An 18,837-nucleotide genomic window follows, 5' to 3' on the forward strand; every position below is an offset into this window, starting at 1 on the left:
TTGATTGTACCCCGCACTGTACCCGTACCCTGCCGGCGCCGGGTCGGTTGGGCTTCACATGCACACACATATCGTTCACTGCACGGTCGTGTGTTGCTGCCCTCTACGTTTGAAGATGTAACAGCACGATATCGTGGTCTTAAAATCCAAGATGGCGGATTGGCAAAAGCCGTTGACTGATGATAACGATGTCCAAAAAACCCCAAAATTATCGATGAAATATCATTTCACCGTGAAATAATGGTAATAATGTGAAAGGTGAGGATGTATGCATGCTAAATGGGGTTGGAAAAATATTTTTTGCACCCGCATAGATCCGATTAGAACGGATTCTATTGTGTTGTTGGTACAGTAGCAGATACAAATTTTGACCAGTGCGAGTGTACGGTATTCAATGTGTAAACGGAATTGTCACTTTTCCGTGTGTACAAAGTCTATGGGGAAACGGAATTTCCGTTTTCTGACATGCTGAAACGGAATTTGAGATTTTCTGAAACGGAAAAGGCAATTTTTTGAAACGGAAAATCACTGTCCCTAAATTTCACATATGAATTGCCTGTCGAGTATTTTTTATTTGGTATTGATCTACCAGGAAAGCGAAGATTATTCCTTGTAATTTCTGGAAATTAATTTTAAAAGTACCTCATCAGATTCAAAATAGATCTGATTGCATAAACTGTAAGTTTAGAAAGGAGACCCAAATCATAAATCCATATATACTCTATAAGTCCATAAATCCATATACATGGACATATAACTCGATGATTCTATAACATGTTAATTGGATATTCAGTTGGCTGGCATTCGATACATTTGTATGCCTGTAAGAATGACAAATTTTCTTGGCTTCACCAGAATTTAATCATGCAGACAACATGTATACATATAGTAATAGTAGTTTAACATCAGAAATTGATCTTCCAGAGTCAAGGTGGGAGGGAATTTTCTTAATTTTCTTGGTATTTTCCAACTTATTTAAATATAATTCCATTGACAATATATGGGCATTTCATGGATATGAATTTCTTTTCGCCACACGGTCAAATGGTTAAAGTAACAAAACAGTACCGATAATATGCTTTAAGCAGGCACTTGAATGGCATTTTAACATTTTGATTCAGCCCTAATTTGAATATATATATATATAGGCCTCTACAAAAGAAAAAATTGTCACTTGCCCTGTCGGGCAAGTGATGAAAAAATTTGCTTGCCCGATAGAAAAAACTGCCCTATTTGTTTTATAATTTTTTTTTCATTATGATGGCACTACCCTTATTTTGAAAGGTCATACAAAATAACAACAATTGAGAATCATGTACAGTATAAAAGAACACACATTTAAAAGTTTATTTTCGGCAACGTAGGACTGAGTCATCACGTTTATTTTGAATTTTTTTTTCACTATTTATAAATGGGGCTTAATTTAAGGTTAAAAAAAAAACCTTCACCAAAAGTTGCTAAAATTTCATATTTTGCATCTTTAAATCCACGAAATGGTTATCTGTTTGCCATATTTCCTTAGAATTGTTTTGATTTAGTTGGAAACTATAAAGAAAGCCAGTGAAAATTATTCAGCTCTTTATTGACTCTGAAAAAGATCGTTTTATGATGTTTGAAAAAAAAAATGAAAAGTGGAGTGGCTAAAATTTCACATTTTGCATCTTTAAATCCATGAAATGGTCATTTATTTTCCATATTTCCTTGAATTTCTTTTTTAGATTAGTTGGAAAACTATCAAGAAAATTAAGAATATTCACCTCTCTCTTGACTTTTCTTCATCATTTTATGATGTTACACTCGGTCAATATTTTTTTTATTGTAGTCCAGCATGTAGACTTTCATGGGTTTTTTTTTCATGGTGTTGCAGCATTGATCATTGATCGTATCGTTTGATCGTTTTACACTTGGTCAACACCATGAGAGTCTACATGTGGGAACACAATAATAAAAAACATTTACCGAGTGTAACATCATAAATCAGAGTAAAGAAAGAGCTGAATATTCTTAATTTTTCAGTAGTTTCCAACTAAATCAAAACAATTTCAAAGTAATATGGAAAATAGATGGCCATTTCATGGATTCTTGCAAAATGTGAAATTTTAGCCACTTCTGGTGGTTTTTTTTTTTTTTGGTGTGCATCGGCAAACTGCACAAGATAGAAGCGCATGCGCAGTCATTGCACACATAGAACGTAAGATGTGATGGCACGGTTTTTCGAACGAGGTACCTAGCGATAAATTATTGGTAATTGGCGGTGATTTTACATCAGTTTCCACCTTTTTTTTTACTGGTTTGACATAATCTGAGAGATAGTTGTGATTATCCAAAAGATATATTGAGGGTCTATACTGATATATTATTTCCAAAACAACCACTTGCCCGATCGGGCAATTGACTTTGAGAAATGCTTGCCCGCACGTCATTTTCACTTGCCCCGGGCAAGCGGTTTTGTCGCACCCTGTATATATATATATTATCATATGGTATACGATTATATACAAAAGAAAACAGCTTCTTTTACCAATACATGTATGTCATCTTTTCTATTTCCATTTGAATACTGTACAAGCTGTTATTTTCGCGTACAGAATTTTTCGCGAATCGCGGGGGTCCCGATATTTTCGCGGGTTGTTAAATTCGCGATCGGAAGATGTGCAAGAACTTCCACAACATACTTCCACAACATTTCAAAGAAGCAAAGCTAATACAAATTATGTACTAATCGATACTCTTTTGAATATGCTGATGTGTGTTTTGTACAAAAAATATGTCCCTGTAAAAACAGTTGCAAACTGTGGAAAAGGTGACTTAAATTTCATTTTTTTACCTTTAGATCTGAAAATTCATCATGCCACAGTTTGATCTGTAATCCATAGGGTTAAGCAATCTTTGGAATTTGTGTTTTGTTCGATTCATTTTTTCAAAAAGTTGATAAAAGTGCAAAAATGTGGAATTTTGTGAACAGAATCTTCACCTCTAAAAGCTCTGGTCATGTGACTTATGAATATTAATGAGCTGCCAATACGTGTGTATAGTCAATCAGATGACAATAAAATCAAATTATTTCATGGAAAATACATTTTAATAATACAGTGAGTGAATAAATATTGATAAAATAATGTTAGAAAATAGTTTAGGCTCTGATTTTGTTTCAGAAATTTAAAAAAGTGAAATTCTAGCTAACTTTTTGAATCACTAACTGTACTTTCTTAGCCTTATTTTTTGTACATATAGAGGTGCATATCTGCACAATTCACTATATACACAGGATGTCTTCAGTAGCAAAGCTTTACTGTTAGGGACATTGGCACTGACTAAGAAGTGTGTCAATATTCTCACGTGTTGTTAAATTTGCGGCCGATCGGCAATTCGCGAAATCCGCGAAAATAAAACCCCCCGCGAAAATAACAGCTTATACAGTATTCACTTCTGAAATATTTAATTTGTAAGTAAATTGTCTATTAATCTTGAATGATATTTAAAAAATGGAGCTTGCAAATTGGTGCTATATGAACAGGTGTATGTTTGGTTTTTGTGTGCATGGCTGTTTGTTTTGCTGTGATTTTAAACATGGCTATAAACTGAAGTTATTCAAAAATTTAAATTGTCAGTTCCAGTTTTTGTCTCACCTGCATAGCAGAGTGAGACTATAGGCGCCGCTTTTCTGGCAGCGGCGGCGTCAAAATCTTAACCAAGGTTAAGTTTTTGAAATGTCATCATAACTTAGAAAGTATATGGACCTACATGTAGTTCATGAAACTTGGACATAGGGGTAATCAAGAATTACTGAACATCCTGCCTAAGGTTCAGGCCACATAACCAAGGTCAAAGGTCACTTGGGGTCAACAAACTTTGACCATGTTGGGGGTATTTGTAGAATTGTAATCATAACTTTGAAATTTAATGGATCTAGTTCATGAAACTTACATGTAGACATAAGAGTAATTAAGTATCCCTGAACATCCTGAGTAAGTTTCAGGTCACATGACCAAGCAAACTCCCATCATTTGTTGTTTTAGAGATAAACATACACACAATGAAAAGTGTGCTAAATTGTGCCATGTAACGTCAGCTACCGTGAAAATGCCCATGTATGGACAAGTACTGGTATTCTTATATACCAAAAAACAAACATTAATCAAGTAATGTCTAACTATGCTAACTACAGAGAGGACAGAATTGGCACCCCATTTTCGGTTAAGTCACAAACAAAAATCAAATAGGCAATAACTTTTTAGAATTTCAATAATCAATCTTGATTGGTAAAACAATGCCTAACATTGATTACTAATAGAAGAGATGTGTGGGCTCACAATAAGGGGAACAAAATGAGACAGCAATTTTTGCCCTAAAAAAAAAAAATTTGGAAGTAAATCATGTATTTCATGAATTTTCTTTCCTTTTACAGGTTACTTTGATAGTGCCCAGTAGCTTGCCATTGTAGATTTGAGATAACTAATCTTATTTCATTTTATGATGCGCAGGAAGCCGCTTTTGGAAAGTATACCCTAATTGTAAATCAACCCTTATATTAATGGATAAGACAAGGATACAGTATAGAATATATTCATTTTAAACTTTTGTTTTGGGGTCACTTTTGTTTTAATTTTAGGAAAGAACTTTTGTGTTAGCTTTTAGATGGAATCATTATGCAATATGGGTAAATCAAGACCACATCTTGTAATTCGATGGTTAAACATTAGAAATTATCTTTCTCTTTCAAGAAACCATGCATTAATTGACTGGTGTGACAAACATTTTACTGTGTGTGTGTTGTACTGTTGTTCAACATGAGAAACAAAGACATTGAAGGGTGTTCTATCAGGCATAGCCTTTTGACAAGGCCCCATGACTTGGTAATATTCTTTGCCAAGTAGTGGCTGAAACGAGACAAGGGGTTGAAGAAGAGAGCTGGCAAAATCTGGGTAAACGTGAGATTGAAAGTCAAAAGGTCACAAGTTTCAGTCACGAGTGAAGTCAATAGGCCTTTTGAACCTGGATTTCACTGCTTGCTCTGAATAATTCATGAGCATGCCAATGCGCCAATCCACACTTTCAATGCTTAATTACATGTACATCATGGGACCGATGCATTCCCTTCTATGGTACGTGTTTCATTCATTTGGCCTCCGCCTCACAGGCCGGAAACAACGGTTAACATGATAAATCCAAGTCAGGCTCCTTAAGGCCCAGTGGATGACTTGTTCACCCAGAAATAAGTCTTTTCTTACAAGTCTCGGTCAAGGACACATTATGAATCAACCAGGATGATGTTAGAGATTTAAAACTTCAACTATCAATTGGATTTGGTATTTAATTTGTAATTTGTAAATAATTCTGGATTGTTTTATAGGATCTAATGGTTGGTGATGAAGCAAGTCAGCTTCGGTCTATGCTTGAAGTCAACTATCCAATGGAAAATGGTATTGTTAGGAATTGGGACGATATGAAGCATGTATGGGACTATACCTTTGGTGAACAAAGTTTGGCCATTAATCCAAAAGAAAGCAAACTTCTACTCACCGAACCACCCATGAATCCAGCCAAGAATAGAGAAAAGATGGTTGAGGTAAGCATTTTCTATCAACTTATGAACTTACTGGCTAACATTTAAAGATTGAGTGAATTTTTTAACATATATGGTTACCTGCACCTAACAGGAGAGAAAAATGAGAAATCCTGTGCTGAAATCATCTTTTCATACATGTAGTTGGATATCATTCATGTAAGGTATAAGATTTAATATGTGAAATTTCTATGTCAATAGTAGAATATTATTTTGATATATTTGATCTAAACCAGTGAAGTTTTTTTTTCTGTGGTACATGGGGTCTTTATTGGGGAAGTACAATTGGGACCAGGTTTGCAAAAATGACCGTTATGACTCAACACTGGTTTAATTAGTTTTTATTGTCTTGCCTGCTTAGCGGAGCGAGACATACATGTAGGTATCAACAATTGTGTTGTACACCCAATAACTTTCTATAGCTTCGAGGTGGGATCACCAAATTCATACCAGAGGTCCATCTCCTGAAGGTACAGGTCAAAGGTCAATGAACTTTCCATGACTGGCACTGTGCTGTGTTGTACACATAATAACTTTCTATATCTTCGAGGTGGGATCACCAAATTCATACCAGAGGTCCATCTCCTGAAGGCACAGGTCAAGTTCGAATATGAGTCGAATTTGAATAAGGTCAAAGGTCAATGAACTTTCCATGACTGGCACTGTGCTGTATTGTACACATAATAACTTTCTATATCTTCGAGGTGGGATCACCAAATTCATACCAGAGGTCCATCTCCTGAAGGCACAGGTCAAGTTCGAATATGAGTCGAATTTAAATAAGGTCAAAGGTCAATGAACTTTCCATGACTGGCACTGCTGTGTTGTACACATAATAACTTTCTATATCTTCGAGGTGGGATCACCAAATTCATACCAGAGGTCCATCTCCTAAAGGCACAGGTCAAGTTTGAATATGAGTCGAATTTGAATAAGGTCAAAGGTCAATGAACTTTCCATGACTGGCACTGTGCTGTGTTGTACACACAATAACTTTCTATAGCTTTCGAGGTGAGATCGCTAAATTCATAACAGAGATCCATCTCTTGAAGGTACAGGTCAAGTTCGAATATGAGTCGAATTTGAATAAGGTCAAAGGTCAATGAACTTTCCATGACTGACTGTGCTGTGTTGTACACACAATAACTTTCTATAGCTTCGAGGTGAGATCGCCAAATTCATAACGGAGTTCCATCTCTTGAAGGTGCAGGTCAAGTTCAAATGTGAGCCGAATTTGAATAAGGTCAAAGGTCAATGAACTTTCCATGACTGGCACTGCTGTGCTGTACACACAATAACGTTCTATATCTTCGAGGTAGGATTTCCAAATTCATACAAGAGGTCCATCTCTTGAAGGTGCAGGTCAAGTTCAAATGTGAGTTGAATTTGATTAAGGTCAAAGGTCAATGAACTTTCCATGACTGGCACTGTGCTGTGTTGTACACACAATAACTTTCTATAGCTTTGAGGTGGGATCGCCAAACTTGTAACAGAGGTCCATCTAAGTCATATAGCATAGTTTTGACATGCAGTCTCTTCATGACTGCAATATGCAGGGAGACAACGCTTGGCGTTTGCCTTGTTATGTATAGAGATGCAGTAGAGATAGCAATTACGGAAAATTCTTTTTGATGAAATAATAACGTTTTTATAGAACTATGAGATTTTGAGATAATGTTTCATGATGTTTACATGTAATATCTTTGTGCAAAAAAAGTATGCAGTGTAGCATAGGAAAGCTCAAATAGAGAAGTGTGATATAAAAAGGAAGGATCTGTGCAACAAGGAAGTCAGATAAAATGATGAGTTGTATAGCACTATGGAGCATTATTTTTCTTTCATTATTGGTAGTAAGCTAAGCTGCATTCCTATGATAGCTTCAATATGAATAAGGAAGTAATAACACGGAGTATGTATTTTTAGTCATGACAAAGGTATATCACATTTTCTTTACCTCCTGAAGTTTTTGTGCAGTTGTGGATCTAACTTTGAGTGACTACATTGCTCACAGTTGTGGTTATTATTATCAGTATTGTTGTTAATGGATAAGATCATTCAGATTGTATAATAAATGAATTGAATGAATTAACTGATCCATGACAAATGGATGTTGTTTTAGTTTAAAGAGATTTTCGTCTCGCCTGCATAGCAGAGTGAGACTATAGGCGCCACTTTTCCGACAGCAGCGGCATAAACATCAAATCTTAACCAAAGGTTAAGTTTTTGAAATGACATCATAACTTAGAAAGTATATAGACCTAGTTCATGAAACTTGGACATAAGGTTAATCAAGTATTACTGAACATCTTTCTTTGAGATTCAGGTCACGTGACCAAGGTCAAATGTCATTGTTGAATTGCTATCATAACTTATAGATATACATGTAGTTTATGAAATATGGACGTAGGGGTAATCAAGTATCACTTGCAAGTCTTAAGTCACATGATCAAGGTCAAATGTCATTTAGGGTTAATGAACATAGCATTATATCATTATATAATTTTTTTTTGTGAATACTTATTTTATAGTAGTTTTCAAAGTCAGCACTGCTGAGCTGTTAAATTGTATAATACAGGCGAGACTGCCAGAGGCACTCCACTTGTAAAATTATAATGACAATGATGATATGCATTATTTATAATAGCGCCTGATACATGTACATAGTTTCTAAGTGCTGCATACTATTACACTGGATTTAGCACGGCTTCTCTGATCTGGCACTCAATCAATTCAAGGAATATCTTTCTAACGGATTCCCATTTACTGCACCGGAATGGAGAGTGGCAAATTTAGATAACTCCTTGCCAAAGGGGTGCTGTAGTGGGATTCTAAACCCCGGATCTTGTGGTCCAAATTCCTAAGATTTATCCACTGTGCCCTAACACCTCTACATGTATGTTTTCTTATGTCTCCCTAGGTTATGTTTGAGAAATATGGATTTGCTGGGATCTACATAGCTATTCAAGCTGTTCTAACACTCTATGCGCAAGGTGTGTAGAAAATGAATACTTCAGCCTATTATACTGAACTCTGGTCTGTAGATTGTAAGCCAAAATTTGTGGGATTTCAAAAATGTTTGCAATGTGTATCATGGTATGTTGTTTTGAAAATCAACTAGGCTTTATACTTTTTGTTTTCTGGTCAATGAAATAATTTGTAGTTCTCATTTTCATTCTGTTTTTAGGTTTTGAGTAACAAATGTGCTTAATTAAAAAAGTGAGATCGATGCACATAGTGTAAATGAAGTGCAGCTCGTGATGCATACAAACATACATGTAAATGCGGAAAACCTTTGCTAAGAATGCAAGGATTAGTAGTTACTCCTATTTTCATCCCTCAAACTTATTTTTTCAATATGAATGATACAGCCAATATTAAAAATAAAAATACTTCAAAAAAAAAAAAAACGTTTGTATATTTGAAAGACAGTTAAAAGTTAAAATAATTATACAGTAAATCAGGCTCTAGCTCATACCCATTTTGAGAAATTCTTAGCTTCTGACTTTTCATCAAATGCAAGATGCAATAGAAATCTGCATGTAATATCAAAGAATGATAGTAGCTTTACATCTATTTGTAGATGTTTACAGGGCCAGAATTTTATGTATGTGTTTTTATATTGTAAAAGCCATTTGTGAATCTTCCTGAATAAAAAAAACTGTCAGTAAGATATGAATTCATCATCCTCCTTTCCCCTATGTATAGGACTATTAACTGGTGTAGTAGTTGATTCAGGAGATGGTGTAACACATATCTGTCCTGTTTATGAAGGATTTTCACTTCCTCATCTAACTAGAAGATTAGACATTGCTGGCAGGGATATCACCAGGTATCTTATCAAAGTAAGTATCTACCCCAATTGAAATTAGCTTCTGCTTCACTTTCTCAAAATATTTCAAAAGCCGTTTAACCCTCACTGCAGTGGAGCCCCCGCCTCTAGACAATTCACCACACATGCCATACCTCTGTATAAGATGAATATATGCTGCCTAGAGCAGATGAGTGAAACTCCTTGCTGGAATCCTGAAAGCATCTTTCACAGGTTTCATGCATTCCCCATTGCTTTGTTTATGGTGAAATGTGAGGATTAGTAGTGATAGGATGCTAGTGAGATTCCTGCATGAAAGATGTGGCTCTAACTTTTGGTTATTAGAGTCTTAGCTTTACTAGTTTAGACAAAGCCACCATCACCTCTAACAGACATAAGGATGACTTTCTTGCCATTTGACTAAGTGTGTGGATGAAATATTCTTGCAACACCTCTAAGAAGTGCTGAATGTCTGTTCTACATTTTGTATTTGAAATGTTTTCTTTCTCTACTTGTATTTTTATCCTTGTTTTTGATTCAGTTTTTTTTTTTTTTCAGTTGCTTCTACTGCGAGGCTATGCTTTCAACCATTCTGCAGACTTTGAGACTGTCAGGAATATGAAAGAGAAATTATGCTATGTTGGGTGAGTTCTACAATCAGTTTACAAGATAAAAAAGATTTTCAGCTTAGTAATGAATTACAATATTGCACAATATGAAATCATAAGATAAAGAATGAAGGAGAATTGGGCTAACAATTGTGGAGAAGAGGGGAAAAATTATTAAGAAAAATGTTAAGGAAAAGGGTTCATAGGAATCAGTTTGTCAATCCATTGCAAATGTTGTGCTTCAAATTACTTCCTCAATTATTAACCAATTCTCATGAAATTTGGCACACCCATTGGTCTTGGGGTCATTATGTGCAAGACGTATTTGTCGCATGTACCGGTATTGAAAATTGTGTTGCCATTGTAACAGTGTATTATGGCAAATAGGTGACAATATTGCTGTTCGAACTACCTTCTTCGTTTTTTAACCAACTGTCGTGAATTTTGGCTCTCACTTTGGTCTTGAGGTAAAGATTGCAAGACATATTTTTTGCTTGTGTCGGAATTCATGTTGCCATAGTAACAACATATTATATGGCAGGGCTCGAAATTGGTGGCGGTCCGGGGGCCATTGACCGTCTAAAGCTCCATCGGGCACCCTAAAAGTCAAGTAATAGTGCCCGGGCTCACCACCAGAAAAAATAAATGTAGAAAACCGAAAATGAGTAGGTCTAAAACGAATGAAATTTCTCTCATGCAGAGCGTTTAAACTTATATTTTGTTGCTTACGTTTAGAAATTTTGAAGTCCGTTTAGACGAATTCTGCACTGATTATTCCATTTTTTTAAACAATTCTCCCCGACCTCATTGTAGATTCGATCCACATCGCGCATCAAAGACAGTCACGCTTAGTCTAGTCCCACGCATGCAATCAATCTCACTCCCGTGATCGAAAGTGCATGCACACACTGAGCAAGACTGGTACCTAGTTTTGTAAGTTTTGTGTGTATGACGCACACACTCTTATGCCGCGGTAAATGGTATCATTCAACAGACTGGGGATCCCACCACTTTATTGTGCGGCACTACCGTACGCTCTCAATATGACCGCATATTCAATATCCTTTATTATTTCGCGGCATATGTACGTTGATCAACCCAATGACGGTTTGGCTAGCCCACGGCACTAGCGCACGACTTTCATGGGCTGATCGACGGCCGGCGTATCCGGTCATTGATCGGCCAATTGAACTTGAATAAAGTTAAGTCGTTTCATTATAGTATCAGATTCAACATGTGGTGAGCTTGTTGTGTGTAATTTGGTGATTGAGGACACATTTTGTGATGTTGGGGAATGGACAACGACATGATCACTTGTTTATGTTTTGCCTCATCCAAGCCTCTTGTGGTTTCGTTCCCACTCTTTCTGTAATGTATACTTCTGGGGCCCATTTCATAAAAAGTTGCTATAAATTCTTTCGCAGCCAGAGGCTGAATTGTGGAATCTTTTACAAATCAAAAATATAAGCATTACATAAACATTATAAATAATTACACAATGCAAAATTAAAATACTAATATGATATCCAAAAACAAACTATGAGTATGAGTACAGGATATCATGCATTAAAAGAAAACAAATTAAGCACAGAGACTCAGAGTTTACCTTAGAGAGAGTGACAGAGAGAAAGGGACAGGGACAGAGAGAGACAGTTACACAGAGGTGTGGATCATGAGTAATTTTCTTTATCTCCTTTGAAACAAAGGCTTGAGTTTGTCCTTTTTAATCCACAGAAAGGTTCCACCAGTAATGTAGTGTTTCGCAGCAAACTTACACATACAGAGTTGATACACTTTACAATTTGTCATGATACAATATTTTCAATATGCATGTGATGACCACCTAAACTGCCATTTGACCACCTAAAGTTCAGTCCAGGGTGCCCGGCTGATTTCCAAAAATTAAAGTTAATCGAGAGGCCTGTATGGTGAAAATTGGGTAAAAATCTTGCGGTTCAAACTATATCATTAGTTTTTAACCAATTCTCATGAAATTTACCACACATAGATCTTGAGCTAAAGATGTGCAAGACACATTTTACATACATGTCACAAATTGTGTTGCCATGGTAACCACATATTATGGACAAAAACCCAGGAACACCAGCGGCGTAACAGGAGTCGGTGGCCAGGGGGGGCAAGAGCCAAAAATTTCCCGGTCATATCATGGTATGAACAGGCGTAATGGTGTAATGAGGCGACTATTTTAAGAAGGCCGGATATTGCGTATCGAGCAAAATTTATCTTTTAAAAAAATTGCGAGCGAGCAAAATTTTTGACCTTTTTGATACAAAAATCAAATTTTGTGATAGATTTTGACATGATATCCAGAGAATAACATATTTCACTCTTCTCTCTTTAGATTCCCTTTTTGTCTCACCTGCATAGCAGAGTGAGACTATAGGCGCCGCTTTTCCGACGGCGGCGGCGTCAACACCAAATCTTAACCTGAGGTTAAGTTTTTGAAATGACAGCATAACTTAGAAAGTATATGGACCTAGTTCATGAAACTTGGCCATAAGGTTAATCAAGTATTACTGAACATCCTGCCTGAGTTTCATGTCACATGACCAAGGTCAAAGGTCATTTAGGGTCAATGAACTTAGACCATGTTGGGGGAATCAACATCAAAATCTTAACCTAAGGTTAAGTTTTTGAAATGTCATCATAACTTAGAAAATATATGGACCTAGTTCATGAAACTTATACATAAGGTTAATCAAGTATCACTGAACATCCTGCATGAGTTTCACATCACATGACCAAGGTCAAAGGTCATTTAGGGTCAATGAACTTTGGCCGAATTGGGGGTATCTGTTGAATTACCATCATAACTTTGAAAGTTTATGGATCTGATTCATGAAACTTGGACATAATAGTAATCAAGTATTACTAAACATCCTGTGCAAGTTTCAGGTCATATGATCAAGGTCAAAGGTCATTTAGGGTCAATGAACTTTGGCCAAATTGGGGTATTTGTTGAATTACAGCCATAAATTTGAAAGTGTGTTGGTCTAGTTCATAAAACTTGGACATAATAGTAATCAAGTATCACTGAACATCCTGTGCGAGTTTCAGGTCACATGATCAAGGTCAAAGGTCATGTAAGGTCAAAGAACTTTGGCCACGTTGGGGGTATTTGTTGAATTGCCATCATATCTCTATAAGTGTATTGGTCTAGTTCATAAAACGTGGAAATAAGAGTAACCAAGTATCACTGAACATCTTGTGCGAGTTATAGTAGTTTTCAAAATCAGCACTGCTGCTATATTGAATCGCGTGATGCAGGTGAGACGGCCAGAGGCATTCCACTTGTTTGTGGTCTGTACGCCACTGTGAACAGGATTCTTTGCGGCAGTAGCGTGAGAGTAAAAAAAAAAAACGAGGGGCGCAGTATAGCACATGTGCTAAAAAGCTGCTTTATATAAGTCCCGAGAGAGCGAAGTGAGCGAGAAAAAAATCAACTATTAATGAGAATCTAACTTTGAGCTATTATTGACATTATATTCAGTAAATAAAACCGTATCCTACACTTTTCCTTTGCTTTTCTTTCCTCCTTTTTTGTTGTTCTTGTTTGTAGAACTTTTTGGAGCCATGGCCCAACTCTGCCATACGCAGTGCTGTGCAGTTGGGGTCCGGGGCGGAGCCCCCAGAACTTTTTTATATCAAAGCCATTAAACCTCGCATATTGCCGCTATTATTTTTAATCAAATCGCGGGCATATACAGAATATAGCTTTTACACAACACATTCATTCAACCCAGTTGCGTAATGAACCAAATATTTTGAGGGGGCAAAACATAGCAATGTGTGAAAAATTAGTAAAAAGTTGCCAGCGTGCAAAGCGAGCTGGAAAAAAGAAATTGCCTATTGAAATTAAATTATAATTATGTGATAGATTTTTTCATTATATTCAGCAAATAACACATTTCATTGTTTCTATTCATTTCATTATATGTTGTCTCCTATAGTTTCTTTTATTTCCTCTTGGGTGTGGAACCAAGACCACCCCCCCCCCCCCCCCCCCCGCGCCTGTATGCAAGTGATTGAACGGGGTGCGTTATAGAGCCATTTGAAGGTTATAAATAATGAAGAGCCCCTACTGCGTGGGGTCTGGGGCAAAGCCCCTTGCTTATTTGCGTGAAATTTAGCAAGCTTATAGCACAATGTTATTTGCAGTCCATCTTTCTTCCCGCTCTTTAATTTCAATCATCGGTAGCCCGGTCGTGTTATTATTTTTTTTGTCCCTTTGCTTTGTTTTCCAATTTAGCTTTTGATTAATTACATTCTACCTTCGTTTCCCGCTATTGTTTGCCGTTTTGCCATCTTTTAATTTATTTCCCACCGTGCTATTGCATTACATAGGCCTATTTCGGAATGATTTGTTCTTTCTCAAATGTTCTTCTTTCGTACATTTTCCCGCTTTCCTTCCTTTTTCATTAAAAAAAACGTTTTTCCTTCGTTTTCTTTTCCCTTTTCCCCTTCCCTTTCCTTTTCCTCCTTTCCTTTTCCCCTTTCCTCCCCCTTTCCCTTTCTTTCTCCCTCCTTTTTTTCTTTTTCCCGTTTTTCTTTTATTTTCCTGGTGAAATCCGCCAGGGGGGGCAGCTTGCCCCCCCCCCCCCCCCCCCCGCCTGTTACGCCACTGAGGAACACTCATTGTATAAATGCTTTTTCAAGAGCACAAATTGAGTTGGGTATGAGAAGAGGTGATTTTGATTAAAAATCAAAATTCATTTGATATAATCTGAATTTTAAAATATGATTGTTATTATTGTTTAGGTACAACGTGGAACAAGAACAAAAGCTTGCAAATGAGACTACAGTACTTGTGGAGAATTACACAGTAAGTAATGATTAAATATGCATCAATATATAGACCTTTAATGATAAGTGCAAATTGTAGCACAGAGAGCAATCAAATTTTGTTCATGATATTGTTCTTAAACATGGCCCACTGCAAAAGATTGCTCTTCCATTGGCCTCACACTAAAAATGTAACAACTGAAACTACCTTGCTGATAATCAGGGGTAGTCCTTTGTGTGCTTATCTATGTCCAGTATATGTGACCTTTAGAAGAATTTAGTCAATTTACTATCTTTTGGAAATTTCATTGCTTCATTCAGCTCTCCACCTCAAAAAAAAATCTGTTTACAAAATGCCCGTCAAATTAGCAGTGGATGGACATACAGACATAAGGATGACTTTTCTTTTACAGATATACTTCATGAAGAAAATCTGAAATACCTCTAAGAAGTTCTGAATGTCTGAATAAAAAATGCATTGTAAAAAGAAAAATGTCACAAATTGAACTATCCCTTACCTCTTACAAATTTTGCCCCTACATCAGCTTGTGAGCAAACAAAAGTTCTTCACTGCATTATCAACAACCTTTCACAAATCATAACTCTCATTCTTTTATGGATTTCATCAAACCTTTCAATATTTCAACTAATTTTTCTGCTTTTATTAAACCAATCATAAGGGTAAACTTCCTGTTTAACAATTAAAATTGTTTATTTTCAAAGATGAGATTCAACTTGTAGCTAATGCTAATCAGCAAATGAGATGATTGATAATATGAAGAAAAGGTCACCAGTCTTGTTACACCACCCTGGTTTAATGTAGTGACTAGTTTTATTATGGCTAACTTCCTAGACTAAAGTTGAAATACCCTATTGCTTTACCTTTCAGCTTCCTGATGGACGTCAGATAAAGGTCGGAGGTGAAAGGTTTGGTGCTCCTGAAGCTCTCTTTCAACCACATCTTATCAACCAGGAAGGAGTTGGAATTTCAGAATTACTCTTCAATACTATCAATGTAATAATAATAATCTATCAAATGGGGGTCAGTTTGCACAAAGTGGTCTTGGACATTAAATAGAAACAATTCATAGTTAAACACTTTCAAATTTAATGGGTTATTTCATAAGCAACTCTCATGATGAAATGGTCCTCAGGGGGTCTTTGACATGAGCTTACTAATAGGTCATTAATGCTGTATCATAGTTTAGAGAGGTCTCTTCAAATTTGAAATCAATGTCAAGGTTGATTGAAATATTAGGTAATAGCACACAAATGATGAGGAAGATTAGGTCTGGAACCAAAAATAAAGGCGTAGTTTTCACCTTTTAAAAATCTGACCAAGGGAAGTCAAATAACATAATTGCCAGGACAATAATCCTCATGAAAAAATTTCAACATGGATTAGTTTGTTTAATGAATTACCTGGGGTAGGACCCGTGCTGAAATGAAATGAAAAATGAAACCTTTTATGATGAATCGGAACCCTAAAAAAAAAGGAAAGGAACTGCTTACATGTATAAAATGCATACTAAGATTAGCTTTGAATGTACCTACAGACATAAGGATGACTTTCTTTTACAGAAGTACTTAATGAAGAGAATTTGAAATACCTCTAAGAAGTTCTGAATGTCTGAAAGTAATATCCATTGTAATTAGAAAAAAGTCACAACTTGGAGTACACCTCGTCTCTTCGCTGAATCCTGTATATTGATGTATTCAGTGGTTTCATAGGAATGGATAATCTCTAATATATATTATAAAGCCTGTATGTCTTGAAGTAGATAACAATACGATATCAGAATCAGTTAAAAGCAATGAAGCACCCACTACCATACATGTATTTACATTATTGAGGCCAAGCCAATTATGCTGTACCATGGGATTTCTTTGCCTGGTTAGTTTCAGACTAGGGATGGTGAGATAATGTTCTTTTCTATATCAGGCAAGAATAATATCTATTTATTATAAAATTTAATTCTATTGGTTGAGATCTGTTGCTTTTGTAATTCCCTCTAGGGGTATGAAGGGTAATTCTAAACATCACAAGTTTGTCTTAAAATAATTTTTTTTTATAGAAGTTAACTTCACCATGAAGGTGTTTTTTTTCAGCATTCTTGTACATTGTATATTCATACCACCACTCTCCTGTTTGGTAAAAAAAAAAAAACTTTTTGAATGATTTATTTCAGGCTGCTGATATTGATACCAGATCCGAGTTTTACAAGCACATAGTATTATCTGGTGGTTCTACCATGTATCCAGGCTTCCCATCCCGTTTAGAAAGAGAGATCAAACAACTCTACCTTGAGCGAGTACTGAAGGGTGATACTGCTAAATTATCTGTAAGAACTTCTTTTATTGTAGTTTTTTTCTCACATGTATAGCAGAGCAACACTATATACGCTGCTTTTCTGACGGCGGCAGCAGCAGCGAATCTTAACCAAGATTTATATAAAGTTTTTGAATTGTCATGACTTAGACCTATTTCATGAAGCTTGGACATACGGGTAATCAAGTATCACTTAATCATCTTGCACAAGTTGCATGTCACCTGACAAGGGTCAAAGGTCATTTAGGGTCAATGTACTTTGAAATCTTAAAGTAGGTTAAGTTTTTGAAATGTCATAACTTTAAAAGTATAGATCTATTTTATGAATCTTACATAAGAGTAATCAAGAACCAGTGAACATTACTGTGCAAGTTTCAGGTCACATGACAAAGTTTAATGGTCTTTGGCCATGAAGCAGTCAGTCTGCAAGCCCCTGAGTTAATGAGCAAATGAGCAAGATTTATCCAAGTCCTCTCGTGGCTGAATTCATGTCCCTGCAAAATCTTGTGAATTGTGAGACTTTGTTTCTCAAAGAATTTAACCACTTTTTCTTGAGTAAAATTGATTATTTTTATACCATATGAAAGAGTAAACGTTACTCTTTTATACTGATTATTTCTTTTGAATAAAATATTATGATAAATAAGTGAATTTTAGGCATGAAAAGATGCCTCAAACAGTTTTCTTCCTCTTTTTTCTCTTGCAAATTGTGTTTTAGGCACAAACATTATTGATATCATCAGAAAGCTCAAACTCTATACTTTCTTACTATGTCACTTTTGATATGTGGCACCTTTTAGATGGGTCAGCAGCCAGCTTTTTCCAACAAATGTTAGACAAGATTTCTTAAATTTCTGAGTAGCATAAAATCCAGAGTTCTGATTGGTTAAATAGTGTTTTCAAAACAACAGGTGTGGGTAATTTGATGAGATTACCACATGGTGAGTGTGACCTTGCAGAGGCCCAGTGTGGGAACATTGGAATTTGCGTGGGTGTGTGGTCTCTATGACCAATCAGAGCGCAGTATTCTTGTTTTTAAACTGCTAAATGTACTTGGCCTGTAAAAAGCTGGTTGCTGACCCATCTAAGATACCTCTTCTTATAAAAATTATATCATATTAAAGCTTAGATCTTCAGCTTTATCATAATCTAAAGATTATTTGGGCCCAACCAGAAATTAGGTGTAAAAACAACAAGTTTTGTTCGCATAAAAATAATTATTTTGTTTCATGTTTTAGATCAAAAGTTTCATCTATGTTACAAAATCTTTTTTTTAATCCAGAAACATGACCTGAAAGAATGATATTTCTTCTTTATAATGACACCAAAAACATGAAATTTGGTCAATATTTAGAGCAGCAATGGCCGAATAAAAAGAGGTGTTTTCATCCGCACCAAGCTCATTAACAATGCAAAAACCCTCTAGTCATGAATATCACTTGGATAAAAGAAGCAACCGGGGGGGGGGGGGGCCATTATGGCCCCCCCCTTAAGATCTCAGCCGCGGATTGCGCGATCACAACGAAAATTTGCATGATGGTAGAGAACGACGTAATCTACGCAGTTGCATTGGCAAATTTCACTGAATTCATATATTTTTATTTTATATGAATTCATTATGCTAATTTATTCATGAAATCGTATTTTTTGCTCTGATACACTAAATAAAGCTCCTAGAATGCTATTTTTTGGTGAAAATATTCTTTATAGCATTCCTAACAAT

General features: G+C 36.0%; 1 protein-coding gene and 2 non-coding genes across 3 annotated transcripts in view; all 3 read left to right on the plus strand.

The window, feature by feature from the left end:
• Positions 1–4,505: 4,505 nt before the first annotated feature.
• Positions 4,506–18,837, plus strand: part of LOC129265189 (actin-related protein 2-A) — a 31,607-nt gene continuing 17,275 nt past the window's right edge. The window contains exons 1-7 of the mRNA XM_054903203.2: positions 4,506–5,569; positions 8,484–8,556; positions 9,272–9,408; positions 9,933–10,018; positions 14,762–14,825; positions 15,675–15,800; positions 16,975–17,127. Of these exons, the coding sequence (XP_054759178.1) occupies positions 5,360–5,569; positions 8,484–8,556; positions 9,272–9,408; positions 9,933–10,018; positions 14,762–14,825; positions 15,675–15,800; positions 16,975–17,127 (849 nt within the window). The 5' untranslated portion in view covers positions 4,506–5,359. The remainder of the gene's footprint in view (positions 5,570–8,483; positions 8,557–9,271; positions 9,409–9,932; positions 10,019–14,761; positions 14,826–15,674; positions 15,801–16,974; positions 17,128–18,837) is intronic.
• On the plus strand, positions 15,175–15,247 carry LOC129266070 (small nucleolar RNA SNORD61). The gene has a single exon (XR_008585037.1). It is a non-coding gene; the product is annotated as a small nucleolar RNA SNORD61 (small nucleolar RNA).
• On the plus strand, positions 16,344–16,415 carry LOC129266071 (small nucleolar RNA SNORD61). The gene has a single exon (XR_008585038.1). It is a non-coding gene; the product is annotated as a small nucleolar RNA SNORD61 (small nucleolar RNA).

The sequence above is a fragment of the Lytechinus pictus genome, chromosome 7 (genome assembly GCF_037042905.1).
Source record: "Lytechinus pictus isolate F3 Inbred chromosome 7, Lp3.0, whole genome shotgun sequence".
NCBI classification, from domain to species: Eukaryota; Metazoa; Echinodermata; class Echinoidea; order Temnopleuroida; family Toxopneustidae; genus Lytechinus; species Lytechinus pictus.